The 27,868-nt window shown below is 46.1% G+C and overlaps 2 protein-coding genes across 4 annotated transcripts; both read right to left on the minus strand.

The window, feature by feature from the left end:
* Window positions 1-914: 914 nt before the first annotated feature.
* On the minus strand, window positions 915-9,055 carry HAUS4 (HAUS augmin like complex subunit 4). 2 transcript variants are annotated; one of them, XM_033109183.1, is made up of 10 exons: window positions 8,853-9,055; window positions 7,049-7,125; window positions 5,616-5,758; window positions 5,397-5,528; window positions 4,928-5,062; window positions 3,999-4,095; window positions 3,339-3,484; window positions 3,067-3,197; window positions 2,639-2,707; window positions 915-2,544 (listed from the first exon to the last, which is right to left on the minus strand). In XM_033109183.1, the coding sequence occupies exons 2-10, from the start codon at window positions 7,101-7,103 to the stop codon at window positions 2,361-2,363; spliced, it is 1,092 nt and encodes a 363-aa protein (XP_032965074.1). In that variant the 5' UTR covers window positions 7,104-7,125; window positions 8,853-9,055; the 3' UTR covers window positions 915-2,360. The 2 variants fall into 2 exon arrangements, with proteins under 2 accessions (XP_032965074.1, XP_032965073.1); XM_033109182.1 differs by having other exon boundaries at window positions 8,845-9,055.
* An 8,954-nt stretch (window positions 9,056-18,009) lies between these two features.
* AJUBA (ajuba LIM protein) lies at window positions 18,010-27,793 on the minus strand. Of its 2 annotated transcripts, XR_004423276.1 has the most exons (9): window positions 26,412-27,793; window positions 23,560-23,661; window positions 21,823-21,890; window positions 21,651-21,713; window positions 20,815-20,945; window positions 20,680-20,731; window positions 19,905-19,973; window positions 19,598-19,749; window positions 19,333-19,457 (listed from the first exon to the last, which is right to left on the minus strand). XR_004423276.1 is itself a non-coding variant. In XM_033109149.1 (8 exons), the coding sequence occupies exons 1-8, from the start codon at window positions 27,445-27,447 to the stop codon at window positions 19,332-19,334; spliced, it is 1,647 nt and encodes a 548-aa protein (XP_032965040.1). In that variant the 5' UTR covers window positions 27,448-27,791; the 3' UTR covers window positions 18,010-19,331. The 2 variants fall into 2 exon arrangements, 1 of the variants encoding a protein (XP_032965040.1); XM_033109149.1 differs by lacking the exon at window positions 19,598-19,749 and having other exon boundaries at window positions 18,010-19,457; window positions 26,412-27,791.
* Between the last annotated feature and the right edge of the window lie 75 nt (window positions 27,794-27,868).

Genomic DNA, 27,868 nt, shown 5'->3' on the forward strand with positions numbered 1-27,868 from the left:
TCCACAATAGACCACAGCACACATGTGAACGGCTCTTCCTGCAAACTTTCCATCTCCAGTCAGTGTGAAGAACGAAAGGACCCACACAAACCACATGGTGCCGAGACAACAATGAACACCCCTTGTGTCCCTTTCCCCCCACCATGGAACTGTTGTGAAAGATTTTTTTTCTACCTAACTTCATTCATAAGCTCAGTAATTAATTCCTTTTTTTCATGAAACAACTAGAATGTACTGTCCTTATTTCAAATACCAAAACCTAATATGGTTCAAGATGAGCCCCTAATTAAATGAGGAAATGCTGAATGCCATGAAACCAGGAAGAGCTATTTTGAGATATTTGATGTTCATTTCCAAGTGCTATTAACTACAAAGGGAAGACGTACTTCTATACATTAGCCATCTGGCACTTACCACCTTAACCGAGCAATCAAACGCAGCATTATTGAGACATCCTGACCTGATGTGGCTCTGGCTCCAGGGTGATGTAATGTGAAATATAGAGTGTCATCTATTAAGTGTTCTTTGCCAAAATGTTTACCCTGAATCTAATAAAGTCTGTAGACCTACTTCCAGTTTACAGGAAATGTAGGCTTACCGCACTGTCCAATAGGACTTTTGGCAATGATGTAAATATTTGTATATCTGCACTGTCTAATACAGTAACCACCAACCTATTGAAAGTATAATTTTATTTCATTTTAATTATCTTCAATTTGAATTTTAACAGTCACATGTGGCTAGTGGTTACTATACTGGACAGGAGAGGAACAAGTTAACCACCACAGGAAACAATTAGACAATGGGACATTCTACAAGGTAACACACCTTGAGTTTTCAGAAAGTCAATTTCAAAAAAAAGTGGGAGGAATGTTCTATTTTAAAATAAATTAAAGAAACCTAATAGCCACATGTAATATATGAAACTTTATTGGGCCCCAGACCAGGAAAAAATTGGGGAAACTTGAATATGACCTCAATAATAGATATTATAAAATTATCCATTTTTAGGTGTAATAATTGTATTAGTTATGCAGGGGAATGCCCTTATTTTTTAGTTGCCTGCTTAAGTATTTAAGGAATGAAATGTCATAATGTCCGCCACTTACTATAAAATGGTTTGGAAAAAAATAGTCTAAATAACTACATCTTTATCTATCTAGAAGGGGGAGGAGGAAGAGAAAAGCAAAATGGTTGCAGTTGTTGAATCTAGGTTAAGAGTATACTGGTGCTATGGTACTATTCTTTCAACTTTTCTATAAATTTGAAAACTTTCCCCAAAAAAAGTTGGGAGAAAAAAACTATAGAATAAGCAATACTGAATATGTCTGTTTTTCTATTAATCTATTTGCTATTTGTTTATTGTGTGTGGGCCAACATTTACTTATAGATAAATGGTAGTAAGCACCATTTAAAGAAAAATTTAAAGTTGAGTCAAAAGACCTCAATTTTTCCTGTAAATCAATCCAAGACCATCATTATTTGACCTTAGCAGAATGCCTTGCAAAGTCTCCCCGGAAAGTAGTTTGAGAAGCTGAGTAGACTCTTTTAAATAAGGATAGTCTTCTGCTTCTGCTTTCAGTTCCTGATTTTGACATCCGCCAGGACCCTGACTTGTTCTAAGCTAAGTAGACCATGCAATTTGGTTCCTCATGGTGGTCTCCTCCCACCCTCTGATTTTGGAGAAAGAATTAAGCCTCCAACCACACCAGAGGGTACCAGGAGCACAAGAAGCTTGTGCCCTTTCCTGTAACAAGAGCTGAATGCCCGGCTGCCGTATCGTAACACCCCCACTGAGAGCCACAGTGACAGAATAGCTCCCTAACCACCTTAGCATCTAGCACTCTGCTGGAGATTATAGTTCAAGAGCAAGCCCAGTTTTAATCTACTCTTGCTCTGGAAGAAGAAGCCTCAAACACTCCACGTGGGCAGGCTGGCACTTCTACCTCCCACCCTTTGTGTCAGCATTGTAGATCTGTTTCTATTTGGATCCACTCAGTTCCCCCCTCCTTACCCACACAGCCTTTGATGTTCTTTTTCCATCTTTCCCCAAAGGAAAAATGACTAAAATCCTAAGACACGATATTATCAATTTGTTCAGGAGATAATCAAATATAATACAGGGTTGACACTGAAAAATAGCTGTACATAAAATTATATAAATCGCCTAAATTTTCCAGAAGAGACCAGTCATTTTAACAAGAGAAACCAGGAGGGTGCCTAAATGACTGCAGTGTTTCAAGCAAGTGTCCCCACACTCCCTTGAGTGAAGACAACCCCAGGTAGAGGTGGTCCTTTTTACCAGGAAGAGGTGGCAGCAGCACCTATGCAGAAACCGGGCCTCCTGGCCCTGCCAACGCTCAGCGGTAGGCCTTGCTAAACTCCTGGAGTGCCCAGCGCTTGTTCTCAGTTGCCTGCTTCAGTTGGGTGTACTCTTTTACCAGCCTGTCAAACTCCTCCCCAAGGACCTCATAGGTGTTCAGGACCTGCCGGGACTTCTCCATGTCTTGTTCTTGTAGGCGAATGGCCCCCTCCAAACGGTCTCTTAGACAAGAATGGGAACATGTTAAAATGAATGAGTCTTGAGAGTATGGGAACCAGCTCTGAATAACGGTACCAAACTCTTACGAGTTCTCACCTAATGAGACGATGAACTTCCACTTTCTCAGCAGTGTACGTGTCAGACAAAATCTTTAGCTCCTCCATCCTGACAGAGGGAAGAATGAAATGTCAAGATGAGGATCTCTGACAGCAGCAGAGTGAGGATGGGAGACAGCACCTGCCCAAGATCAAGGTATGGGCTAAGTAGTGGCAGGACACACAAGGTCACTCTGAGTTCCTGAGCAATTTATCTCACAATCAAGCACCATTTTCAGAAAGCTTTAAAATAAAAGACTCAAGCATGTTGAAAGCTTTCAGGTAATCTGAAGGCTAATGCCGCTGTATGTCATTTACAGGATACCCACAAGGTGCTAGGCATGGCGGAGGAAAGAGAGATGAGAGCAAGGACTGGAGGGAGTGATGTATGAGACAGCGTCCCTTAGATCCAAAGTGGTCATAGCTCACCTCAGCTTAAGGATCATGGCACTGCACTTGATCTCCAGGTACTGGGCATTAATACGGTCTAGCTCAGACTGAGTCTTTAGCCGGTGTTCCTGAAGAAGCTTCTGCAGCAAGGCGAGGCAGCGGAGAAGCACCTGAGCTCCCAGGAGGCAGGAGAAAGAAGGTGTAAAGAAAATATAGTAGAGAAAAAGGCAGATCAGAAATCCTTGGCTTCCCCAAAGATGCCCATGGGGTCAGGGTAAAGGAGAGAAGGCTATCCCACTGCTCTGACAAACCTGGGAGTAGGTGGCACTCTTCTTCTCCAGCAGCACCATCTGCTCCTTCTGCTGGCTCTTGGCATCCTGGCACTGCTGCCTGTCACCCACCAGGACCTCTGCCAGTTTCCAAACCTTTGCTGCCTTCAGAGTTTCACTATCTGAATCTGGGCAAAGAGACAAAGGACTGAAGAGGAAAACCCTAACTGCTACAGCCCTTTTAAGGCTATTTCTCAGTGTCCCTATCTTACATGTAGCCCAACAAAGTCTGTCTGCTTCCAAGTTTTCTTCTGATGTCTTGTTAAAAATGGCACAGTTCTTATAATTCTCTTCAGTCTTACCTTTAATACCAGATTTGGCCCTTAATTCTTAAATCACAGAAATAAAGATAAGGGAATCTTTCTTCCCTACTTCATTCTGATTCTCCTGAGAAGAATAAATTCATCCTTCCCTGCAGCAAGAGGACACTCCAGCTTGGCACCTTGCTGAATAAAAGGAGTTCTCATAAAATTCCGTGTCTTTATTCTACCAGCAAGGAAACACACAAATAAGCATCTCCAAAGTCTCCAGTGCCTCCCAACTTCTGTCCCAAATCTAAAATTCAAATACATTATGCTTGAAAGAGCCGCCTAGGAGCCCTGAAGGCCAGCTGTGAACAGAACACAGAGAGCCAGCACTTACCCGAATTGGGATCGTGGTAGCAGAGCAGAGTGAAACATTTCTTCTTGAGCTGCTTCTCCACTTCGAGTGGGAGCCGAGCTCTCATCCACACAAAATCCTACAGCCACAGAAGCAATAAGAGATGCAAATAGACTGTTAGAACTAGGAAGATCCAGCCAATGAATACATGATAATAATCTTAATGATAACCAAAGGAAATGCATTAAGAAACATCAGGGAGATTCATTTTTAGCCTATCAAATTAGCAAAGAATAAAATGACTGTCAAGATCCCAGGTTGATGAAAATGTGGGGAACTAGAGACACTGGAAACACCTTTCTGGAAAGCAGTTTGACAATAAGTTACCAGTATGTTCTATGTGTGTATTTTTTGACTCAGTGATCTCATTTTGAGCACTAACTCTTGGGAAATCATCCTACAAGGGCAAAGACACATATGAACTAGGATGTTCATATCAGTGTGGTTTAACAGGAAAAATGTGGAAACCACCTTAAATTGATATCCATCAATAAGGTTAAACAAATTATGCTACATCCATATAATGGAATCCTGTCAGTGATTTAAACTAATGCTATAATAAGAACACTAAGCACTAACTACGCACCTGGACACTGTGCTAAGAGTGCTTTAGGAAGTATCCTCTTATTAGACTTGAAGAAAAGGCTAAAATATATTAAGTGAAAACAGACTATACTCTCTGTATAAACATGGAAGGTATAATACCATTTATGTCAAGCTGTATATAATACGGTATTTATTTCTAGATGTAATACTTCAGCTTTTACTTTCTTCTGTGTAAGATTTTTCTTATTAAGTTGACCACCATGAATGTGTATCATTTTTATAAAAAAACAAAAAAAAATGTCTAAATACATAGGAGAAATTAAGCCATTTTGTTTCTTTGGTCCCAATACCCGCCAGCCCCCAACCTCTGAGGGTGGCATGAGCTCCAGAAGGTCCGCTTTCTCCAGTCCTAGCAGTGGAGGCATCTCTCTCTCTTGGCTAGGACCTAAGAGCTGTGTCAGTTCAGTCACGAGTAGTCGCTGTTCAAGGGTCTGATGGAACTGAGAGAGAATAAAAACAAAAAGAGGTTACTATAGAACTTCTCGCACTCCCTTCCTTCCGTCCTCACAAACCAGCTCTTCACACATTTCCAAAGTCCTCAAACATGTCATCTCCTTCAGATAACTGCTCAGCTGCCAGTGCCTTCTTCTGTTAATCTTTCTTTTCAAAACCCTGACAACATACCCCACTGCCTCCCCTCAAAATTACAGTCCATTTATTTTTGATAACCATTACATGAAGCTCCTATTTAATCATATAATCAGATGAAGCCAAAGTTGGCCTGGTCATTCCTATAGCTGGCAACCAACCCCTACTTCATCTCTTCTGCCTCACCTTTTTATCCTCAGAAGTTACATCTGTGTCTTGTGTCTTCACATAATAGTCCACAAGCAGCTCTTGAATGACTCTCTGTAAAATCTCAGACCTCAGCCATGTTGTCTTATGCAGTCGAACTTCCTTCCAGGCCTATGAAACAAAAAAACCCCCAGGTAGGAACCTCTCTCTCGGAAGATTTTTCCTTCCTCTTATCATCCCTTCACGCAGGACTCTTACCTGGGCCTGTTCCTTTGCCAGGGAGAGGCTTAAGCCACTCTCGTCCACGTGTTGTGAGAGACTCAGAAGCAACTTGCTGAAGTGTGGGTTCTGTAACAGGTCCTCTTCATGCAGGTTACAAGGAGGAAGCTGTTTGCTGCACACTTAATGGGGTGTCCCCAATGGGACAAAAAAAGCAAAGGTATGGACTCTTAATTTATATATTTGAGCATAACTTAGCTAAATACTCATTTCCAAAAAAACCCTAGTTTTTTGGTAGAGAAATTTTCTAAATCTAATGAAATTAGAATATATATATATATATATATATATATATATATATCCGCAAATAAACTAGAGGCAATACTCAAAGTATCAAGCATTTATATTACATACAAGGTCATTAATCAAGAATTAGGGAATGAGTCTCTAATAAAACTAAGATCTTAGAAAATGAAAATGCTGTTGGAAAGTATGAGGCAAATAGGAATCAAGAATAAGGGACCCTTTAGTAGAGATCACGCCAGTACCCAAAATGCCTCATTCTCACAGAATAATCAAAGTTCTTGAGGAAGTAAAAACAAAAAAAACCCCATATGTGTAAAGTTCCAAGCTCCAATTTTGGATGTGATCTCTAATCGCATAAGCAAGAATGAGAGAAAGTATACTCTTACTAAGAATTAGTAAAAAATTTAACCAACCAAATTATCCTTATTGTAAATAGAATTGAGTAACCCATGTGGATGCAGAACAGCACATACATGAGAAAAAGTGCAAGACACTAGGACCGTCTTGTTATTTCATTTGCTCAGGGGGCTTTCTTTCCATCATTTCCAACATGCTTTCTGCTGGGGTCTTCTGTTTTACTCCTACTTACCAAACACTCAAATTTTCATTCTTTGAACCATCATACCGAAAGTCCTTTTAAAGAATAAGAAATCTCTTTTTTTTCCTCCCAAGTCATTGAAGGAGCAATATGGAAATCGTCAAAATATGGAAGATTCAAGTTCTTGAAGGATTTAACATTACTGAAGGATTTAAGATATAGAAAGGACTTGAGATATGGAAAGAATTTAAGATCTGGAAGGATCTGAGATTCTGGAGAACAAGATATGAGAAAATTCAAGACAAGGGTAGGAAAGAAGCCTTTAAGGAGTTTGCTGGCCACACTTGTCTTCAGGATATGCTTGCTCACACAGCATGGGAGCATCTTGAGACTTCAGTGTATTGCACAAGCAGGTATTGAACAGGAGTCAGTGTAACCTGTTTTCCAATAAGAATCTTCATGTATTCTAATTTCCCTAGAGCCTATGTTTCTAGGCTTCTGTGAGAGAAACCATACTGTCACCAGTATAATGTGTCACCACATAAATCCTTTTCATTATAGAAGGTAAGAATCTGGATAAGCCCTCTCCTGATAAGCCATCAAAACTCTTCCAAATGGCTATCCTTACCTTGTTGGAGTATTTCCATCCCTTCTCCAGGTGAGCAGAAATCCCCGGATGCCATCTGATTGTCTTAGGATTCTTATCTGTGGAACTGAGTGAAAGAAAAGATGAATAAACTGGCTGTCTATTCCAGAGAAAATTACCTTAGGTTCAAATTTCTGTTGTCTACACTTGGGGAGGAACCTCAGGGATGCCTCTCTCTAGGAGGTACTGTATCACACATCCTGGGTCTCAAGCTCTTACACAAGTTTTATGGACAGACTTATCAGTGGCAAAACATTTTGCTTTCTAACAACATAAATTTTCCGTTTGTTACAAGCAGTCGAAAAAGGAACCTACTTAGGAAAGAAAACTTTCCAATTCACTAGTTTAAACAAGAGAATGCCCCTTCTCCCCGCCATGATGTCTAAGCTAAAACTGAGCTGCTGCTTTCCAGTTATGAGTGAACTGGGGAAAGGAAAAAAGGAATCAGTCTACTCCCCCCCACTCCACCCCCACCCCAAATCACTCAGCTATTTAACTCCACGATAGTTTCCTGCGCTTTAACTTGTCCTTTCATCTAAGATCTATTGGTAGTTTTTGACCATGAACTCCAGAAACATCCTTCAGGAATTCATTCCATACTTGAACAACAACTGGTTGTCACATCAACAGCATTAGTAAAGAACACCTGGAGGAAAGAGCATGACAAGAATACTGACAAGGGAGGTCAGTGCCACCAGAGTAATGCAAAGTATAGTTAATGTGACTGTGGGGTGTTTTGCCCAAACATAGAGTAAGTACACCGAAAAGACGGACATCAACACAAAGGGGCAGTAAAGATGGGCACAGTTTGGGCTCTGGAGACCAAATTTTTCCCTTGACATTATCTTCCATTTTTCTGCTCCATCCCCTCTAAATCAAACTCCAAAGGGCAGCTGAGCCTCCCAAAGCAGAACAGATATAGAAGGTTATGATTTAACACTTCATGTTCACAGACCATTTGGTTTGCTTCTTCATTTTATGAGTAACATCAAAGTAACTACTCATTTGTTTTGTAACATGGTCTAGAGGGGAGCCCAGCTGAGGAGTCAGAATGCTAGGACTTAATTTGCAGCTCAGCCATGTTCTGTGTGAATTTAAAGAAAATGTGTTTTTTTTGTGCCAAACTTTTTTTCCACCTGCAAAACTGAGATAACGATTCCTGCCTTGCAGAGACATTAAGAATTAACACAATCTACCTGTCAACAAAAGCCATGGCTTAGTTAAGCTCAGTGTTTTAGCAATTGTTTATTGTTGATCTATTATTTGCAGGCAAATTTCACACACAAAAATGAGGACCACCCTAAATTTCAAAAAAGTCAGCTGTTCTTCCTTCCCTAGGGGAATTACCCACTTGGGTTTTTTAGGATGCTTTTCTTTACCCTTTTTAAATGTTAGAGGGCGTGAACGGTGGCGGCAATCAGGTTCGATTCTCCACCCTCTGCACTCAGACGTGTTAAAACGCTGCTACAGGGACCCAAGCATTTAAATGTTTTGACTCAGACCATCTTTTAAATTCCTAGCGCTGTCTTTACACGCTGCACTGAACGTTAAATTGATTTTACAGGTATTTTCACAAGATGTGACCCTTACGGGGCCCAAGATGAATCAATATGCGGAGCGGGCTCTCAGGCGCCTACTTCCCTTCCGTCTGGGCAGCCAAGAATTCCCAAGGGCGAGGAAGGCCTCGGCGGCCGGAGACCGGGGACTGGCCTGATTGACACTCCCCACCCAGGGTTCCTCTTCCCCGCAGCGCCGCCCGCGGACCCTCTGAAGCAAACCTGCACACCATGGGGCCGCTGAAGCTCCGGAGGCAGTGCGGAGCGGGCTGGGGCGGGCTGGCAGGCAGGGTCCACATCCGGCACCCGGCGAGCGGGGGCTCCGGAACTTCTGACTACAGCCCCGCGTAGGGGTGGGGGAAAGCTAGGCCTCGGGAGACCGCGAGAGACGGTCGGCAGACGGGAAAGAGCCGAAAGAGCAGCAGAGGTCGCGTGGGAGGGGGAGGGGAGGGGTGGGGCCACGCTCGAGGCGGGAACTGTAGGCCCCGCCCCTCGCCTAGCGCGCGCCCTAAGACGCCAACGGCCACGGAATCCGAGTTTTGGCATCCGCTCTGGGGCAGGGAGTGATCTCTGGAAGGCTTCCTTGTCCTTTCCCCTGGGTACCTACCCCTTGTTGAGGGCAAACGTTGAGAAAATGGTATTGACTGCCAACTTTTATTGAGGGCCTACGATGAGCCGAGCGTTTCACTTGCTTTGCTTCGCCTCATTTAGTTCTCGCTACGAGGAAGTCACTATCACACCCATTTTACAAAGGGGGAAACTAAGGCACAAAGAAGTTAAGTGTCTTATTCAGGGTCGCGGCTGGCAGATTCGAAACCTGATCCAACGGCCCCCGGAACCTTCCCAGACCTGCCGCACACCCCCCCGCCAGAGAGTTAGTCGCTCGCTGCACGCCAGCCCTGTGGTCCCTTGGGTCGGTTTCCTCTCGAATTTCCCCTCCAGGCTCCTCTGCCTTCTCCTTTATCTCACATAAATCATTCACCTCTCTGTCTTTTTTTTATTTTAACTGTGAGGAATTTATTGCTTGCTTAACAAGAGGTCTGGAGCTGGGGGTCCCAAGGCTTTTTGGTAACTCTCCGTCGTGTCAAGGTTCTTTGCAATTTTCTTTGCATTCCCCTCATAGTCACAAGGTGGCTTCAGAAGTCCAAGAAGTACATCCTTTCAACACATCCCAAGCAAGACGAAGAGCCTTCTTCCTGTAACGGGGGGGGGGGGGGGGGGGGAGGGGGAGGAGGGGGGGATCTTCCCCAGAAGCACCCAGCAGACTTTCCCATATGTCTCACTGGCTAGACTGAGGCACCTGCGCACCCCTAGACCAATGAACTAGATGTCTTCCATTTGACCCCCAGAGCCACATTCAACACCCTTTGTAGCCAGGACTACCATAGGGTTCTCATATTCCCTCACTGGTTTCAGCCAATGGGGAATCCCAGCAGGAGGTTGGAGGGAGAGAAGACAATGCTGGGAGGAGGGGGCTTCCTCCATGGCCTTGACCACAGGTTGGCTATGGACTTTGACCAAAGGTCCTTGTTACTTTCAAGGCGTCCCTCCACCTCTCTGTCTTAACCCCCACCCCCATCCTCTTTTCAAAGTTGATTGGAATCTATTCATTACAATTACTTCAAAAATAATACTTGATGCTAAGTAAATTGCACCAAGTTATCAAATCTCTTGCATCAGAGAAGAAGCTGATAGTCTGGGTTGGTAGGGAAGGAATCACAGGCTAGGTGTGCTGGGTGGTGGAGAGTTTAACCTCTTCTTTTAGTACCGACTAGAGAATTACTCTAACAATACATAGAGGAATAGTATGATCCAGTGCAGACATTTTATATCCCTGGTCATCTCATCAGCTTAATATTAAAGTGCTGTCATTTTCTAAGGCTTTTAAAAATCATTTATGCTTTCTCAACCCTGTAGTGCAGCATCGTTAAATATCAAGCATAATGTCCCTAACAAATGGCACTTGGAAAAAGTAGCAGACGTGTTTTGGTGACTCAGAGCTAATCAGGAATCTATTGAAATTTCATGTCTTATATCTGTCAAGTTTTCTAATATGGTACTACAAAGCTTTGGCTAAGTAGCTCTAAAGTACTTGGGGAATGAGGAGGTGAAGGGTACAATGGCCTGTCTTCAGGTAGCAGGGTAAAGTGAAGAACCACGGGAAGCCATGAATTGAATCTAACCTTCATATGCAACTACCTGTTCCATCTCTGTCTCTGACAAACTATGTGACCTTGGGCTTCAGGTTCCTTATCTGTCAAAAGGAGGAAATAACATATTTTTAGCTCCTCCAATCTCATAGTGTTGATGTCATGATCAAATGAGATAATGGCTGAGAAAGTACTTTGGAAAGACTATTGAAGTGAGCTATTTTAAAATTGACATGTATTAAGCACTTATTAAGTGCCTTGGGAGAGACACAAAGATAAATATGACCCAGTCCCAGACCTGAAGAAGTTCATAATCTAGTTGAGAAAATATGACGTGCACATGAAAAGCAAATAATACAAAGCAGCAAAAAAGATGTCAAAAGTGCAATTTAGATTATAAATACTAGAGAAACTCGAAGGTATAGAATTCTTTCTGCAGGAATGGATAGGAAAGACTACAAAATAAATCTTATCTTAGCTAGGCCTGAAAGGGGAGAAAATTTGGATCATTTTGAATGGAAGAAACATCTCAACAAGTGGAGGCAGAAACAAGGAATCCAAGCTGCATACTAGGTCCAAAAGGAGACTGGCCCAGCTGAAATGATAAACTTCATAGGCCAGTTCTATGTAAAACTAGAAGGCTGAGCTGATAGACTATCCTGGCAGTTAAAACTGCAGCAAAATACTGACAATACTGAAACAAAAGGATCTTACAATCAGACACCTGCTGTCCTTGAGCAAAAAAGAACCACAAGATAGGCCCCAGAATTCATTCTCTTTCTTCCCATTCCTACAATCCCCTGGATTTTTCAGAAAACAGCTTTATTGAGATATTTTGGCATACGATACTTAAAGTATACAGTTAATTAAGTTTTACCATAACTATACATCTATGAAACCATCACCACAATCAAGATAGTCAATGTATGAATCATCCCCTAAGTGTTCACTTTGCCCCATTGTAATTCCTCTCTCTGGACCCCCCCCAACCACTGATCTGCTTTCTGTCACTATAGATTTTTGCACTTTCTAGAATTTTATACAAATGGAGTCAAATAAAGATGTACTCCTTTTTGGCTTCTTTCACTCAGCTTAATTAATTGTGAGATTCATATATGTTGTTGCTAATATCAATAATTCATTTTTTTAGTGCATGTCTTCTTATTGATGAGAAGTAGTATGGAATCCTTTTTAAAACCTTAATTTGTTCGGATTTTTATTTAAGGAGGTTCTTCCATAATGACCCCAAGTACTTATTTCAGTGCTTGGTTATGGAGGCACTTACTTGAAAGAATGAATTTCTGACCACCCCACAGTACTAATACCTAATATAGTTTTGTTTGTTCTGTGGAATGCTTGGCTTTTATAAGCCTGTATTTTCATCAGTGTTGTTCATTTCACACTATGTCGTATGCAAAATACAATCACTCACTTCTTAAATGTTCTTTAATGATAAAGCCAAGAACATGCTCAAGTATTCTTGAGCTGGACTCTGGTGGGGGGAGTGGGGATGTAGAAAGATAAATTAGGATAAATCCTGCCCACAATCTAGCTCTACCTTCTTAAAGATGTTGCTCTTGATCAAGTATTTAAAAAAATCATGTATATGTTTTTAACTTGATGATAAATGTAAATGGGGGTCAGAAAAGTCTACTTAACCTTTTAGATTTGTACATTTCTTGGCTGCATTATTTAGAATTACAGAGAAGAATGGAGATTTGCTGAGAACATTGCAGGGACCTTGCCTCCCACACTTTAACCAGGAAATAAAATGATGCTCCAAAGCTAGAGATTTCAGGTGAGTAGTTAGCATTCTATTTAACAAACTAATGGAAATTTGTGAGTAGAATATGTTCTCACGCTGAAAATTTGAGCTTAAGTAACCAGTTTCAAAGATAGAACATTAAAATAGCTGTTGGACTGTGGAACCACACTTAACTATGCGATTATTTAGAAAATTAAAAAAAAACAAAAAAAACAGACCACTTTGAAAGTATCTGAAGACAAGTAGCAGGAATATATTATGGTATTTTAGACCCAGAAACTAGTTCCAGGAATAAAAAATTTAAAGGCAGTCAAGAGATCTTATAATTATTTTCAAGGGTGTTCACTGGAAAATGAAGGTATTCAGAGCCACAACTATTGATGATTAAGCTAGAAAATTTCATGCCATTGTAAGTACATGATTTAAGGAGAAAACAAGTGGATAAAATGTATGTAATCAACCTATGACATCAAATGAAAATTTTAGAACAAATGTTCATAATGTGCCATTTTTGCAATTACTTAACCCTTCCAAGGAGACTTCAAACCCAGCCCTTTGTTGCTTCAAGGTTTGCTTCTCTGTTCATAGAAACTTTTGTTGTACAATCTGGAATGAGCCTGATTTTACTTTAAGACTCTATGAACTAAGATATAAACAAGGCTCAATAGGAAATTTTGGATCTTAAAGAAAAGCTGAGAAATTTGGCTGAAAAAATTGGGCATACTGGAACAATTTTTACCAAAAGAATATGGAGAGAGACAGTAAAGGAAATTGATTCAAAAGACGACAGTATCATTTTGAAAAGCCAGATATGAAGCACAAGTGTGCAGTTCTTGTGAAACAATTGAGTGTGAGGCTATAATGTGAAATCATGTGCCAGGATGATAAAAGCAGTTCCCTGGATTTTAAACTGACGGTGATACTGTCTTATACTGAGTTGCATATGAAAGAGATTTTCTCCTTTAAAAAATTGTATCAGAACCAGTGGGAGAAATAGACCAACCAAAGGGCATATGGAGTTTCATGCTTAGGAAGAACAAACACTGTACATTTTGAAAAGCCTCCTCTGAGTAAGGTGTTATGGCAAAACAAACAAAAAACAAAAAAAAGCAAACCCTTAAGGAAGTTAACAGTTTGCTATACTTTCAGTTTGCTATTTCCATTTACCAAAGAGAAATTTTGCTAAACTAATTTATAGTATGAAACCATGGTATCTAAGTAGATTAAATATTTCATTTGTGTTTCCCATGACTGGGCTGCCTTATTAAAAACCCAGGAGCAGATAATTCTGGAATGGATGCTTTTCTTGGGCAGCTAATTTATTGGTATACCTTTAAATGATTAATAATAAGAGTTTCTATGGATGGGGAGCCTATTAGGATCATGCAAATCAAGGATTACTTACTCAGATGTGTGAGGGAGCCAGGCAGGTAAGCAATGTGTGAAGGGCACAGAGGAAAGAATGGTAGGGACTGTGACAAACTGAGAGAATACACTGTCATCGCTCAGTTCCAACCAATTGCTGCCATGTGGGAATGGAAGCCCAGGATGACAGACCTTCTGATTATTCAGAAAAACCTGAGAAACCCAGACCTTCGTATACAATATCCAGATTTTTATGTGAAATATCCTGAGTTGTCAACATTGGCAACCAGTTATTTTATTTCTAACAGCTTATCATTATAGAGGCAGTATACACGCATTGTAAAAAAATAGAAAATGTAGGCCAACAGGAAAACATATCTTCACTAGAGATCACCACTCTTAACACCTTAGTGCATATCCTTTCAGATCTTTTTTCATCAATATATAGACATTTTAAAAACAAAATATGATTGCTCTGTACATATGGTTTTAGAATTGGCATTTTGTTAATGATTTTGACCTTTCCATCTTAGTAAATTTGTACCTCATCTAGTCCTGTCCATATTAAAATTTTTCCAATTGACCCCAATTATCTTTTACAGCAACTTGTTTAAACCAATAAGGAATCCAGGATCATGTATTATATTGTTATTGTATACCTTAAATCTCTTTAATCTAGCAGTTTTGACTTTTTAAAAAAATCCACACTGAAGAGAACTGGCCAGTTGCCCTGCAAAATGCCTCACCTCCTAAGATTTGTTTAGTTGCTTCCTCCTGGTGCCATTTAGTTTGTTTCTCTATCCCCAGTATTTCCTGTAAACTGCAAGTTACATCTAATACTTCTTTTGGGGGTAGGGAGCAGCTAGAATATATTCTAGGTTGGGTTGAGTTATGTATTTGCCTCACACCAGAATGGGTCTACTGGTTAACGGTACTCAGACTCATTCCAGGAAACAAATGATGACAGTCTGATCCCTCCAACATGCAGTCACATTTCTGGCCACAAAACTGTAAACTGATAGTATTACGTGGCACTACATGAATGTCCAGTTGTCCAGCAACCATTTTATCTGTGTTTTCTTTTTGCAAGTCAAATTTTATTAGATTCTTCACACATAAAAATTATTTTGATAAACATGATCAGAATAAACGTAACTTGGAAAAAAATAATTACACAGCTTGTTCATTTAGTGTATGCATAGGTTATAACTATAGAGAATCACTGTTGTTATAACTTTCTGTCTCTGCAATTATAAACTAATGAAAATTTATGGATGAATTAACTATGGCTTTAACACCAACTTATAATCTTTGCACGAATAAATAATTTTATTAAAGTTTGCAAAATGCTATTTTTCAAATTCTATCATTCTTTCTATGTTTATTAACTGGTGTTTTTCCCTCCTCAACTAGGGTTCAAATTAATATTATGAAAAATAACTGCCAGTGGGCCAAGCTCAGTGCATTTGGGGACAGGATTTAGCCTGTGCGCCTCCACCTTCTGATCTAAGGTCTAAGCCAGACAAAGTCTCAGCTGTCGTCTGTACCTTGCAGCATTAGGTCTTTTGTTCGTAACACTCAATTATTTTGCACTTGTTGACATGTTGCTTGTAATCTTCTCAAGGCAGTTTATGTATTTGTCTCCCTGGTTAGACTGTGACATCCTCAAGGGCTGGGATGCTCCTGCAATATATTTCCTTTGCTTCTCCTAATGTGCTTTTAAAGGTACTTGGGCTACCACGAATTCTAATTAACCAAAAAAAAGCATTAAAAAGAGCTCAATGTTTTCATTACTGTTTCTTATGATCCCTGGCTTTCCCACTAAAACTTTCCCTAAAATCTATCATAATGAAGTGCTTATCTCATTTACAGTTTACTTATGCCGTGGGAGTCCCTGTGATGGGGTGGAAAGGAAGGGGGAAAATAAGCTCTTAATTGGTCTTCAAAGTTGGAAGTCATTTTCTAGCTGTGTGACATTGGGTAAGTCCCATTATCACTCAGTTTCTATTTCTCCATTCAGTAAAATGAGGTGACTGGGTTATCTCTAAAATCACACCTCGCTTGGCTCTAAGTCTCTAGGATATAAGCCTAATGGGTACCTTTTAGTATATTCCTGCTAACCCATTTCTCCCTGCTTGGATAGCACCCTGGCTCCCTTCATAAAGGTCAGCAGTATCCTTTCTAAGCTTAGGTGAAATCGTACCCCCAGTGGACAGAATTTGCCTCTGATGACTCTCCTACCATCAGTTAGACTGGTCTATCTACACATCCCAGTAACAATTTGCTCATATTTCCAAGGTCAAACCTTGGTCCTTTACAACCAGAGCCAAGTCTGGATGTTCTAAGGGCCCTATACAAGCAATTGTCACAGCGGAGGCCCAGTCTTAGATCTTCCTTGTTGCGAGGGAGGAGGACAGAGAGGACTGAGATTGGTTGGACCCTCGTCCTCGTGGAGCCTCACCTTTAGGGCTCTGACTGACCCCAGGCCAGCTGAGGAATGGGTCTAAAAAACAAAATGAAATAAAAAAATCCCTTAGCTCACTTGTTTTTTCCAATCCCTTTATCTCAGTCCTATCAGTCTCCTTCCCACTTTTTATTCCCTTCTGTACAGGTACAATCTCAAGGCGCTTATCCAACTGCCTGTATGTGCCTGAAATTAGCTCTTTTCTTACCTCCTCCTTGGCTGAGGACTGTCTCCAACTTCATTATAAATGGAATCTTACCGTTTCCCTGGCCTTGAGAGCTCCAGATGGTGAAGGGGAAAACATCTCTAAGGAGCAAGGCAGAGAGAACCACCAGCAGCCTTATTCTTGATAAACCACATTCATGCCCACAGCAAAGAGGGCTGGCTACTCAGAGCAAACAGCCAGCCTTCTGTAAGCCTGACCCCTGTCCTGTGACTCTAATCTAAAGAGACACAAAATGGATCCATAATTCTTCCATTTTCTCCCTTACCCCATCTCAGGCCTAGTGGCTGTTGATAAAAATCAGGTGGCGAGTTGCCAAATACAGTGTACCTGTTGCTTTATCCTCGGCAGCACCCTGACTCTTTCACTATCAACTGTAAATATTAAATACAACTATTAAGGATGAGCAATCTCCTAGTGACTAGGAAGAAGGGTAACTCTTGCTACGCAGGGTCCACTTGGGAGCCTGCCAATGATGTGAGGTGCTGGGGCTGCTATTCTGCCATGGCCTGTCTTCCCTGGGCCAGTCCTCATCAGATGTTAGCACTGTTTTTCCTCAGCAAGGAGAGAATAGACCCAGTAGCAAGAAGCCTTGGGGAGCCCCAGAGCTGGGCCAGGTGAGCATAGGCCTGGAAAGGAATCAACCAGTCAGCAGCAGATAGAGGTCAAAATCAGAGTAAGAAACAGAAGGTCAGAATAACAGAGTGGCCAAGATCCCCAAGAGAAAAGACAGAACCAAAGGGATGGATAGATACATGTTTCTCTGGATTTCCCAGGCCTGGAGCAACCTGGTAAGAAAATTTCCCAGTCAGTCTTTGTATTCACTTATTTAATAATAGTTCAGAAGAAGTAATCCCATCTGTAGAACAAGTAATTTAGTATCAGTACATTTATCCCTCCAAAGTGCATTCCCTCCTCCGGCAGTCAGTGGTATGAATCTGAACTCTTACTCTCACTCAGAGGTCTCTTCTATGCAATTCCCAGGTTGGCTGGCATGGTCGTTTTAGAATAACCCCTAACTATGGAATTTCTGTTCTCAGGAGTCGTCATTTCCAGTATGAAACTCTCTAAGTGACAGAAAATGAGGACTAAGAATCCAAGATTATCAGATTAATTTGCTTAAAACCAGTTTACCTAGAGACAATCTAAAATATTTATCAAATCTGCAGCATTTTCAAAAGGATTTAGCGAATTCACCCTTTCACTTTTTATTGCTGTTGTCTGTATAACCTTGAATTGTTAGTCACCTGAATATGCCATATACCTGTTCATTTGTTTAGAATATATTGGCATTTTAACAGCAGGGATGTAGAAGTTAGACCAAAGCATAAAATCATATTGAGCTCTGTTACATTTTTTCAAGGCATCTAATTTGTAAGGAATATTGGATTAAGAAACACAAAAAATGATACACGAAATGTCTGTACCAATTATATTTATTGCTAGAAACTTTAAGCTTTTTTAAAAAGTATCTGAAAAGTAGATAACATAGAAAGAGATATCCAGAAAGGTAGGAAGCAATCTCATCATTTGCAAAGTGCTGCAAATTTGATAAATTTATGTTGTTGATGATAACTTAGAAGTACTCTTGGATGAATAGATATAAATCCTTGAAATACCCAAAGCATGACACAAAAGAATAGAACACCTAGATGGCTAAAAAAAATACCCAAAAGGAATTGGAGCTTTTGGCAAAGTGGTCATTAAGTGGAGGAAATTTTAAGCACACAAGTTTTCAGTGAATTGGTTTTAAGAGATCTAGTTTTAGGTGAATAAATTTCAGCCAAAGAACCAAGTCAAAGTGTTTTGCCCCTCTGGCTCCCCAGAACCTCAGAGTTTAGAAGTTGCAGTGGATGTAACCCTGGATCGCTCTGAAAGGTGGCAGCTCTGGAGTGGTGCTAGGGAACCAAGTGTAAGAGTGACCTGAGAAGAAGGGAGTGAGTGTGAGTGCGTGTGTGTGTGTGTGTGTGTGACTGTGCCCATGGGTGCATATACTGGGTTGGAGGGCTCAGTGCACTTCACATGGGAGTGTGGGTAGCCTACTTAGACGTCTCCCCCAGCAACTCCACACCGAGAGACCCACTCATTACCTCCTCCCTGACCTGAGGAAAAGAGGAACCCAGTCCAGGCACCCAGCTAGTCTCCCCAGGCCCACATGAGTCCCTGAGAAACAGGCAATACAGGCAGCAGGCCCCCCCAGAGCTGGTCTCCATTCCCAGCAGAGGGGTGAGCAGCTCTCCTACTCTTTAGAGAGTAGGTGGCCAAGAACTAACTCATTAATAAGGTACACCTCTTCATCCAGATACAGAAATAAGATGCTGCGGTGTGGTAAGAACCTGGCGGACCCCTTATCTGACCCATGTGCGGAGTACAAAAGAGTCAGGAGCTCCATGCTGTCCTTGCTTCCTCTAATCCAGAGCTAGAACATTGCTTGATGTATACACAAATATATACTGGAGATATAGACTAGAATCAGACCTTAGAGTGTACGGAAACCTGCCTGTGTGTGCCTGAGTATACGTCACAGCACAGGCTGCACATGTGGAAAGAAGGCCAGTCCTCCTCCTCCTCCACAATCCATTTGGAATGTCATGATCTTTGGGTCTCTGGCCCTTGGGGCCGTCCCCAGAGGACTCTCCGCCAGGCCTGAAGAGTATATCCGTTGCCTCGGCTGGCCTCAGAGGGGCCCATTGGCCAGAGGAATTTGTCAACAGTGGTGATGGCAGCACCGGTGACTGCACCTCAAATATAGTTGGCAGAGGGCTGTCGAGCACTGAGCCGCTGCATGTGACAGCCGTGGCAGAGCAAGTGCCCGTCCAGAGGGAAGCAACAGCAGCCTTCCTCATCACTCAGCTGCATCCGGCAGTCCTAGGGAAGAAGGACACTAGTTCACCTCAGCTGGGGCCCCTCAGACATCCTGGGAGCCTGCCCTGCTCAACACCAGACTTCTAAGAAAGGGGGTGGGGTTGGAAGGGATGGACTCCCAGAAGAGAAACCTGAGAAAATACCTCAGCTGGACACCAGGTGTCGCTGTTACAGCAGAAATAATGAGACAGGCTTCCATTTCCAGCGGATACCAGGAGGCCCTATAGTTTTAGGAGTCTTGACTCTGGGAAGCCAGGTTCAGAAAGGACTAAACAACCAGGACCAGAGAGAGTGGCTGGAGGATGAGAAAGAGACTGGAGATGGGTCAGAGCCCCTTCCTGCTGTTCCATGCCCCATACCTCTCCTATAGATTCCTGCAGTTCTAGGATTTGACTCCTCCCCTGGCCCCATTCCAAGTCTCCTCCAGGAACCCTGGCCCCCAGCACTCACCTCACAGTGGTAGCACTCAAAGTGGTAATCTCGGTCCATGGATATCACCCTCACAATGTCCTCACAGCCCTGAAATAACACAGACCCCCATGGAAATGAGAGCAGCAGGACAACCCCAACTCCACCCTCCCCAGTGCAGGCCCCACCCTCACGCAATGGGAAGATCATACAAACGCTTCCACAGCCTCTCTGCAATCATCTGTAGCTTTCAGATGGCCTTTGCGAATCTTACTGAGCTCCCCCCTCCCCTTCCTTGGCTCCAGGGGCGCTGACCGTAACTACCTGTCCCAATCGTGGGGGAAGCAGAGGGAAGGGAAAGGGGCAGGCAGCATAAATAAAGCAGGCTCAGCTGGGGACAAGGAGATCCATACAGGGTCTGGTTCCCCATTGGCCTTTTTCTGACTTCGTTCCCTAGGTACACCCTCAGTACACAGCATAAACGATTTCTAAACCCCTCCTACCCGCCCTGAGGATTCTTCCCACCTTTTTCCAGCCCTTACATCTGGGATCTGGTGACCCTGACATCAAAAGAAAGTCTCTTCTTCTGGACTGAGAGAGAAGAGATGGAGCCTGGGCCCAGTGAGGCTGTCAGACATGTCCAGGCCCGGATGTTAGGGTCAGGGCGATGACCCTGAGAGCAGAGTCACACGGGAATCTGCGCAGAGTACATTCCTCAGCACCACCGCCTCCCGAGGGAGGCCAGGCAGCATGTCCCCAGCCCTTCCCCAGAGGCAGCAGCACTGGCTGCCCTGCAGGAGAACCCAGACTTACTGACCTCTGAGGGGAGGATAGGTTGGCCACAGGCTGCACACTTAGGAGCATAATTTCTGAAAGAGAGAGGGCAGAGATGAGCTGAGGTTGGCAAATCCCTGAGCCCAGGTCTACACCACAGCCCAAGAGGTGGACTCACTTGTGGTAGTCAGTGACACAGTACACCTGGTTGGAGAAGTCCACTGTGAAGGGGATGCCATCCAGGCACTTGTTGCACACGATGCATCGGAAGCAGCCTGGGTGATAGGACTTCCCCATTGCCTGCAGGATCTGGCTCATGGAGTGGGAGGAGAATCAGTCTCCCTCTAGTCCGGGCTCTCCAGCTACACGTGTTCCCTGCTGCTCCCATGAAACTCATCCAACCCCCTGCTATCTTCCCAGAACCGTGGAATCTGAGGGGACCAGGGAGTCTTCAAATGGAGGCAGAAACCCTGAAAAAGGTCTTAGAGAGAACTCAGGCTAGTGGTTCTCAGCCCTGGCTACATAATAAGATCGTCTGGGGCACTTTTAAAGCCCATCAAAGCCTGGGTCCTACCCCAGGAGTATTCATCAGTCTCCGGTGACGATGATCTAGGCATTGGCTTTTCGGCTTTACTTCTTCCCAGGTGAACTGTGGAGCTGCCAGGGCTGAGAACCACTGATCTGATCCAATCCCTCTTTCTTACAGAAAACTGAGTTCCAACTCAGTAGCAGAAAAGGGATTAAGATCCAGAACCCCACACTCCTAGGTTAGGTGGAGAGCCAGGCTGTGCCTGCAGAGTTAGGGAGAAGCCAGATCACAGGACTAGGGATGGCAGGATTAGAAGTCAGGATTCGATCCCAGAGGCAGAGGGAAGCCACTGTAAATAATTGTTCTGGGAGGAATGGGATGAAAGTGATTCATCTGGTGATAGGTGTCCCCCCGGCCATTTTCTCTTGATTCCACCCCTCAGCCCGTCAGCCTCACAGAGTCTCTGCTGAAGACATTTTGCTTACCTTCTCCAAAATCAAGTGACCGCAGACACAGCATTTCTCAGCTGCCTCCTGAAACCCTGAAAACTAGGGACCAAGGGAGGATGTTACAAGTTGTGAATGACCCCAGTGGGCCACCAATAAGGGGGTCCTAGAGTGGGAGCCAATTCCAAGCCCAGGGATACCTCTCACTCACCAGATAATCTTCCTCACAGTAGACAGAGCCGTTAACACTGTAGAAAGCCTTGCAGCGCAAAGTTCGCCCTAGAAGCAGCAGAGAAAGGGCTGGAGCCTATCCCAGGGTTCAGGAACAGGGCTTCCCCACTGAGGTCCATGATCTCCAATGTTACACGATGCATTTAAATCTGGACTTTAGTGCTTATCCTCCTAACTGCTGTGTGTCCTCCCTCCCCACACAAAATCCCCATGAGACACAATTCCAACTTGCTCATTACTGCCAACTTCCCCTCTCCTCTGCTCACTGCTCCTCCAGCTTCTGCTTCCCCAACAGTTTTCTATGTTCCTGCCCTAAACGAGTGCCTTACTCTCCAGTGCCTGGTGCACGGGAAGCCGCCTGGGAAAGCAAAGCCAACCCCAGGCTGGAGTAGATGGCAAAGGAGCTCTGAACAAGGTACTATACAATGTGTGTAGAGACTATCACATTGTCACAGGCCTTGCCCTCTGGGACCTTTCAAACTAGGAACCTCTGCCCGAGCATAGCTATCCTGCTCGTCTAGCCCTGTCTGTCTCCTTCCAGGGGTAGGCTCCATGGAAGTCAGAACCTGTTGGAGTTACTGCTGGGGACAAAGTGCTTTGTTTGGGAGCGAAGTTTGTCCCCTTTCCTGCTGCACTAGGCTGCTTCCCCAATTCTTAGAGGGGTCAGAGGCTGCCCAGGAGCTTCTGTGAGCAGACTAGGAAGGGCCATTCCTCACGTAACCAACACCCAGGAACTGCTCCGGGGCATCTAAATTGTCACGGATGGGGGAGGAGTAAGACCAGGGCAGAGAATGGACAATTTTCCCACCTCTACCCACTTCTCATCAAAATCACCACTTCCAGCTCTGCCCAGTGGTTTAGAAAAGCTGCTTAGAAACTCCTGAGACACAGGGGAGTCGAGAGGAAAAAAGAGGCATACCCGGAAGAGGCCCTATAAACAGAAGGACAGACAAACAGACGAACCTAAAGAGAACCAGGCAGGGGCTAGGGGGTGAGAGAAAAGCTGAGTGCTAAAGTCAGACAGGCAGCGACAGGAGATTAAAGGTTTAGAAAAGGAATCAGAGAGGGGAAGCAGTGGGGAGGGCTGGGGAGTTAAAGCCTCTGGGAGCAGGTCCCCCTCCCCCCCAGGGCCTTGGGCCTCCTGAGCTAACAGCAGGCATTCCTGGAGCGTGATGTCATCAGCTTGGCATGGCCCGGTGGCCTGCACTCTAGAGAGGTGGCTGAACTCTGACCAGCCAAGAGAAAACCCCCTTCTCTGCCCCCCACAGCTCCCTACTCCCCCAGCCCACCCCCCAGCCCTTCCCACATTCCAGTCTTTCACTGTCGCCCCAGGCAACTCGGCTGCCCAAGACCAAACCCCACCAAAGAGAGGCTGGAGGGCTGGGCGGGAGTCCAGGCTGGGCAAGCAGGGAGGCAGAAGAAAGAGGGAGGAACAGAGGGGAGGAAAGAGGCTGAACAGAGGGAAGACTGACTCCAGACAGCAGACCCAAAATAGGAGCAGGAGAGCCAGGTAGAGCATAGAGAAGGGAGAGAAGAGAAGCAAGAGAGAAGCTGGGGCAGCAGTGAAAGTCCAGACACATGGTGGGGACAGCTGCTCGGTGAGCAAATAAAGAGGCACAAGCTCTGCTCCTGTTTCCCTAGGCACATGTGAGAGTGTATGTGTGTGGGGAGTGATTGAGGCGTCCAGTCCTGGTGCAGGTGTGGGGGCAGCACTCACCACAGGAGCAGCAGACAAAGCACTGGGTGTGGTAGAGGCTGTCCAGGGCCTGGCAGGCATTGCTTTGCCCATAGATGCCTTTGTTGCACTTGATACAGGTGCCTGAGGGGAGAGAAGATGTTAGTGTCACACCCTACTCCCCCAGCTCAAAACCAGACTCTGTGACTTTCCTGACTGCTCTCTCCTGATTGTGCCAGGGGACCACCAGTCAGAGCCTCCCTTTGATGGACTCCCTTTGGGAAAAGAGGATAATGAGAAATGGGATGCAGTAAGGTCTTGGCTGAGCAGATCCATTCTTGTTTATTGATTAATCTACAAATATTTTCTGAGCATCTATTTTGGGCCTAGCAAAAAATATTTTGCCTAATATTATGGAAAACTAGAGGAAAGTCAAAGATACGGTCCCTGGCCTTCAAAATACTCATTTTCTATTGGGGAGAAAAGACTAAACAGGCAAAGTATGATTCCTGTGGCACTGTGTGGGACAAATGGTCAGCGATGCCAGTCCATATGGGCCCAGCAGCAGACTCATAATAACTCCCCACAGAAAGCCTCTCTGGGACCTGTTTCCCCATCTGTAAAATGAGCTGCTATTCAGCTACAGAATGACTTCTGACTGCTCTGCTCCTCCAGGCTTCCAAGGATGGAAAGAGGATCTGGCTCAGCGGCGGGCCTTGTGCAGAGGGGACCATGTGAGCATGACTCCTGTGGGGAGGTGGCTGTTATGAGAATGCAAGGTGTGTTTCCAAGAGGGTTGCACAGGAAGAGGGGGAAGCGTGGGAGAACCCCTAATGTCTTCCTGTCATCTTCTATCATGGGAGGGACAGAGCTGAACTGCTCTTCCCGGACATTCCCCTGAAAATACATACACCTGGCTTTGGCACCAGCCTTTCCTGGGTGTGTTCATCCCTCCCTCCACTCCCCAATTCCAGGCCCATGAGTGAGGGCAAGGGCCTGTCTTTGGGGAACAGATCCCAACGGGCCCGCCTCACCCTGCCCCACCTCTCCCCCTCACACTGCCACACTCCTTGCCTGTTGGGGCCCATCCCAGCCTTTGCCCAGGGGCTGGGGAGCCCATGCAGCAGCTGCAGCAACTGATGGGCCCAGGCCTGTCCTGCTCCCACCCTCTGGCAGCTGGGCAAGGCTGTAGCTAAGGAAGAAGGCCCCTACTGGGGGCAGGAGGAGGAAGGTACAGTGAGGCTGGCAACCTGACCCCCAGGGGAAAAAGGCCCCCACCCCTGGGGGCAAAGTGTGGCCTCATTGAAGTGTAGATCTGTCCCAAGCTTGCCATGCCAGGGGGCCCTGTCAGAGCCATTTCTTTGGGAAGCTTTTAACATTATAGGAAGACCAGAGCAAATTGCTCAGGCATGTCCGCCTCACCTCCTCTAACCCAGGATATCCACACCTAGGTTCTTCCTGCCATTTTATAGCACTCTCTCTGAGCTCTTTTTTCCTTTTGGCTCTGATGGCTTAGCCAAAGAGACTTCTTTCCACCAACTGCCATTTCTCCTGGGCCTCAAAAGGAAACTGAAAAAAGGATCCTGTTACTTAGTCTCCCTTGAGCAAAAAGCATCATCTGCTCCGGGCTTTCCCCTCTAAGGGTAGTGGGAAAAGGATGGTGGTATTGGATCGAACTCAGCAGGGCCGGTTCAGCCCTGCTACCTCTGTACCTCCTCAACTTCCCTCCCTGGGCAAGTTTCCCTCTCTATTCACATTTCTAGAGGTCAAGAGCATGGGGTCCATCCAGGGCAGGAACTTGGATGGTGAGAAAGGTGAGGAGATACCTGGAAAACTGAAGAAGCCCATAGCCCTGGCTTCTTTCTGTTCTTCCTACCACAGTGATTGGTATTTCTTTATATATGAAGTGGTGCCTGTGGGTCTTGGCTATAAGATATTTCAAGACCCCAATATTCCCCTCCCCGCATAGCTGAGACATAATCAGTACTTCTCAAAGGTAATGGCATGTGGGAGAGAGCATATGACTAGGTGTCCTTAACAGCCACAAAAAAGAGGCTAATTCTAGCCTGAATTCTGGGCAAGTTATGGCCAGAAATGAATGCCAGATTCTTTCTGGCAGTTCCACAAGGTTGTTATCCATCCAGGGGCGATGGTGTCCTGGTGGTCATGGCTTCTGCCCTGACTTCCAGAGGATGGGAAAAATAGAAACTGACACCACCAGGTCTCCGCTTAAATGCCCACGCACACACTGAGCCAGCAGGACCGGAGGGAGCCAGCAGAAGGGTCCCTGCTTTCCGTTCCAGGGCGCTTCGTCCTCCCTCCCAGGCTGCATTTACCCAACCACCGCCACCGCTCGGCGCGTGTTAGGAAGCAGGCCCCCCCCTCCCTTCCGCCGCACCCCACCCCTCTGCCCAGCGCCGGGCGGCCGGCCCCGCCCGCGGGCACCTGGAGCGCCGGGACAGGAGCCGGCACGCACGCGGCCGGCCCGCCCCGACCCCCCCGCGCATTCCCCGAATTCCTGCGGGCGGAGCCTGGGCCGGGGTGGGGGCGCAGCGCGCAGAAGCCTGCTGGGGCACCGCCGCCAAGGGGGGAGCAAGATGGGGGATGCTATCACTGCCCCTAGGTCCCCTCCCTACGAGGCCTGCTACCGCGAAAAACCGAGGCTCTAAGCTTGGGGAACTGGGATTCACGAGATAATCAGGTTACAATATAGCAGAAATAAGGAGCCCCTAGTCCAGCTGAAATCCAGTGGGAAGGGAAATCCCTCTGGCCTCTTAATAGCGCCGCGTCTCCGCCTCCGACCTCCCCGCGCCGGCAATGTGGACGGTCGGGGCAGTGAGGAACAGAATGTGGTGACGGGTCCCTTCCTGTCCCTAACCACTTTTCTTACTCACCGAAGTAGTCCTCTCTCGCCTCCGGCTCCCGCATCCGGGTCCGGGGCGCCTCCGGAACGAACGGACCCGGCGACTCCTCGAGACCCGACGGCTCAATCCCCGACGGTTCCCCACGGGCGCCGACCTCTCGCCCACCGGTGCCCACCGTCAGGCGCAGCAACGCTGTTAGCTCATCCTGGTATCGGGCGCCCGCAGCGCAGTCCCCGTAGCCGGTCACCGAGTGTCGTCCGGGTTGCGCCCCTCGTCTCTCCAAGGGCCCTGCCGCTCCCACTCCAGCCCCGGCTAGCGCTCCGGGGCTGCCCAGGGCCGGAGGATACGAGTGGCGGCTTTCCTGGCAGCCGAACCCCGCGGGCCGATGAGCGCACAGTCGGTCCAGGGCAGCATGGAGCTCCGGGTAGGCGGAAGGCATCCCTCCAGGAGAATAGCCCGCCGGAGCCCCCGCCAGGGGTGGGCCAAAGAGACATGGCCCGGCGGGCAGGGGACTACCGTGGCGCTGGTCGTAGCCCATGCTGATGCCGCTGGTACGATTGCTGCAGGGTCGGCTACCTCCGGCTCCGCCAGCCCCCGCCCCGTCCAGCAGCAGGCTGCCTCGGGGGCTGGACGGCTTGCTCGCGTCGCTGGCTGAGCTACTGGCGAAACTGGAGCGGGGGCTTAGGGCTGGGGCCGTGGTCTCCAGCCGAAAGTCGGGGGGCAATGACTGAGGTAGAGGCAAGGCCCGGGTGGGAGGTGGGCCCCCGGGAAAGGAGACTTCATAGCGCTGCGCCTCAAAGGAGCCGCGCGGGTTCCGCTCAGCGTCCAGGGGGCCTTGCTCCCGGGTTGGCTCCAGCGGCTCATCCCCAGGTCCTCCAGTAGCTCCACGGGGCCCTGATTTCCTAGGTCCCCCCGACCCACTCAGGCGCCCCTTGCCCGACCCGGGGGTCCCATCAGACCCAGAGCGGCTAGATTCACCCTTTCTGCGGCCGAACTTAGCGCTGCCGGAGTCCGAGAGTCTTAACTTCTCCAGCAGGCGACTGGCTTTCTCCCCTAACCGCTCCATGCCCTCGGACCTGGGGCCTCCAGCCCCCTTCCCGCCCGGCACCCTGCAGCGTCTCGGCGGCCGCTTCTTTCCTTGCTGTCGGACTCCGGTTCCCAAGGGGCACAGGGTAAGCACACAGGTTTAGCCAGCGGCCCGGATGCCCAGCGCCAGTAATCCCACAGCATCCCCCAGCGAGAGGGGCTGCGTCCCCCCGCGCATCAGGAGCTAAGCAGGTCTACAAGGGCCTACAGCCGCGGCTGTCCCGTCCGCAGGTCAATCTGTTCACGCGTCGACTTGCCCCGCCGCCCCACTCTGCTCGGCCCCCGCCCCGCTCACTTTCACACTCAGCACAGACCAAACTCCTCTCCCAAACTTTTGTCTGCCTGGCCGGATCTACTTTCCCGGAGGGGCGGAGCGCCGACTGCGAGAGGAACGAGGGTGT

Source organism: Rhinolophus ferrumequinum, chromosome 6, assembly GCF_004115265.2.
Source record: "Rhinolophus ferrumequinum isolate MPI-CBG mRhiFer1 chromosome 6, mRhiFer1_v1.p, whole genome shotgun sequence".
NCBI lineage: Eukaryota > Metazoa > Chordata > Mammalia > Chiroptera > Rhinolophidae > Rhinolophus > Rhinolophus ferrumequinum.

Bases quoted from the DNA above. Each gene is read 5' to 3' on its own strand.
- HAUS4 (XM_033109183.1), bottom strand. From the start codon at position 7,103: ATGGCATCCGGGGATTTCTGCTCACCTGGAGAAGGGATGGAAATACTC. The intron at 5,063-5,396 runs GTGAGGCAGAAG...ATTCTCTCTCAG, and splicing joins TAACTTCTGAGGATAAAAAG to TTCCATCAGACCCTTGAACA. The intron at 2,708-3,066 runs GTGAGCTATGAC...TCCCTCTGTCAG, and splicing joins GCCATGATCCTTAAGCTGAG to GATGGAGGAGCTAAAGATTT.
- AJUBA (XM_033109149.1), bottom strand. From the start codon at position 27,447: ATGGAGCGGTTAGGGGAGAAAGCCAGTCGCCTGCTGGAGAAGTTAAGA. The intron at 21,714-21,822 runs GTGAGTGAGAGG...CTTGGTCCCTAG, and splicing joins ACTGTGAGGAAGATTATCTG to TTTTCAGGGTTTCAGGAGGC. The intron at 19,974-20,679 runs GTCAGTAAGTCT...GTGTTATTTCAG, and splicing joins AACCTATCCTCCCCTCAGAG to GGCTGTGAGGACATTGTGAG.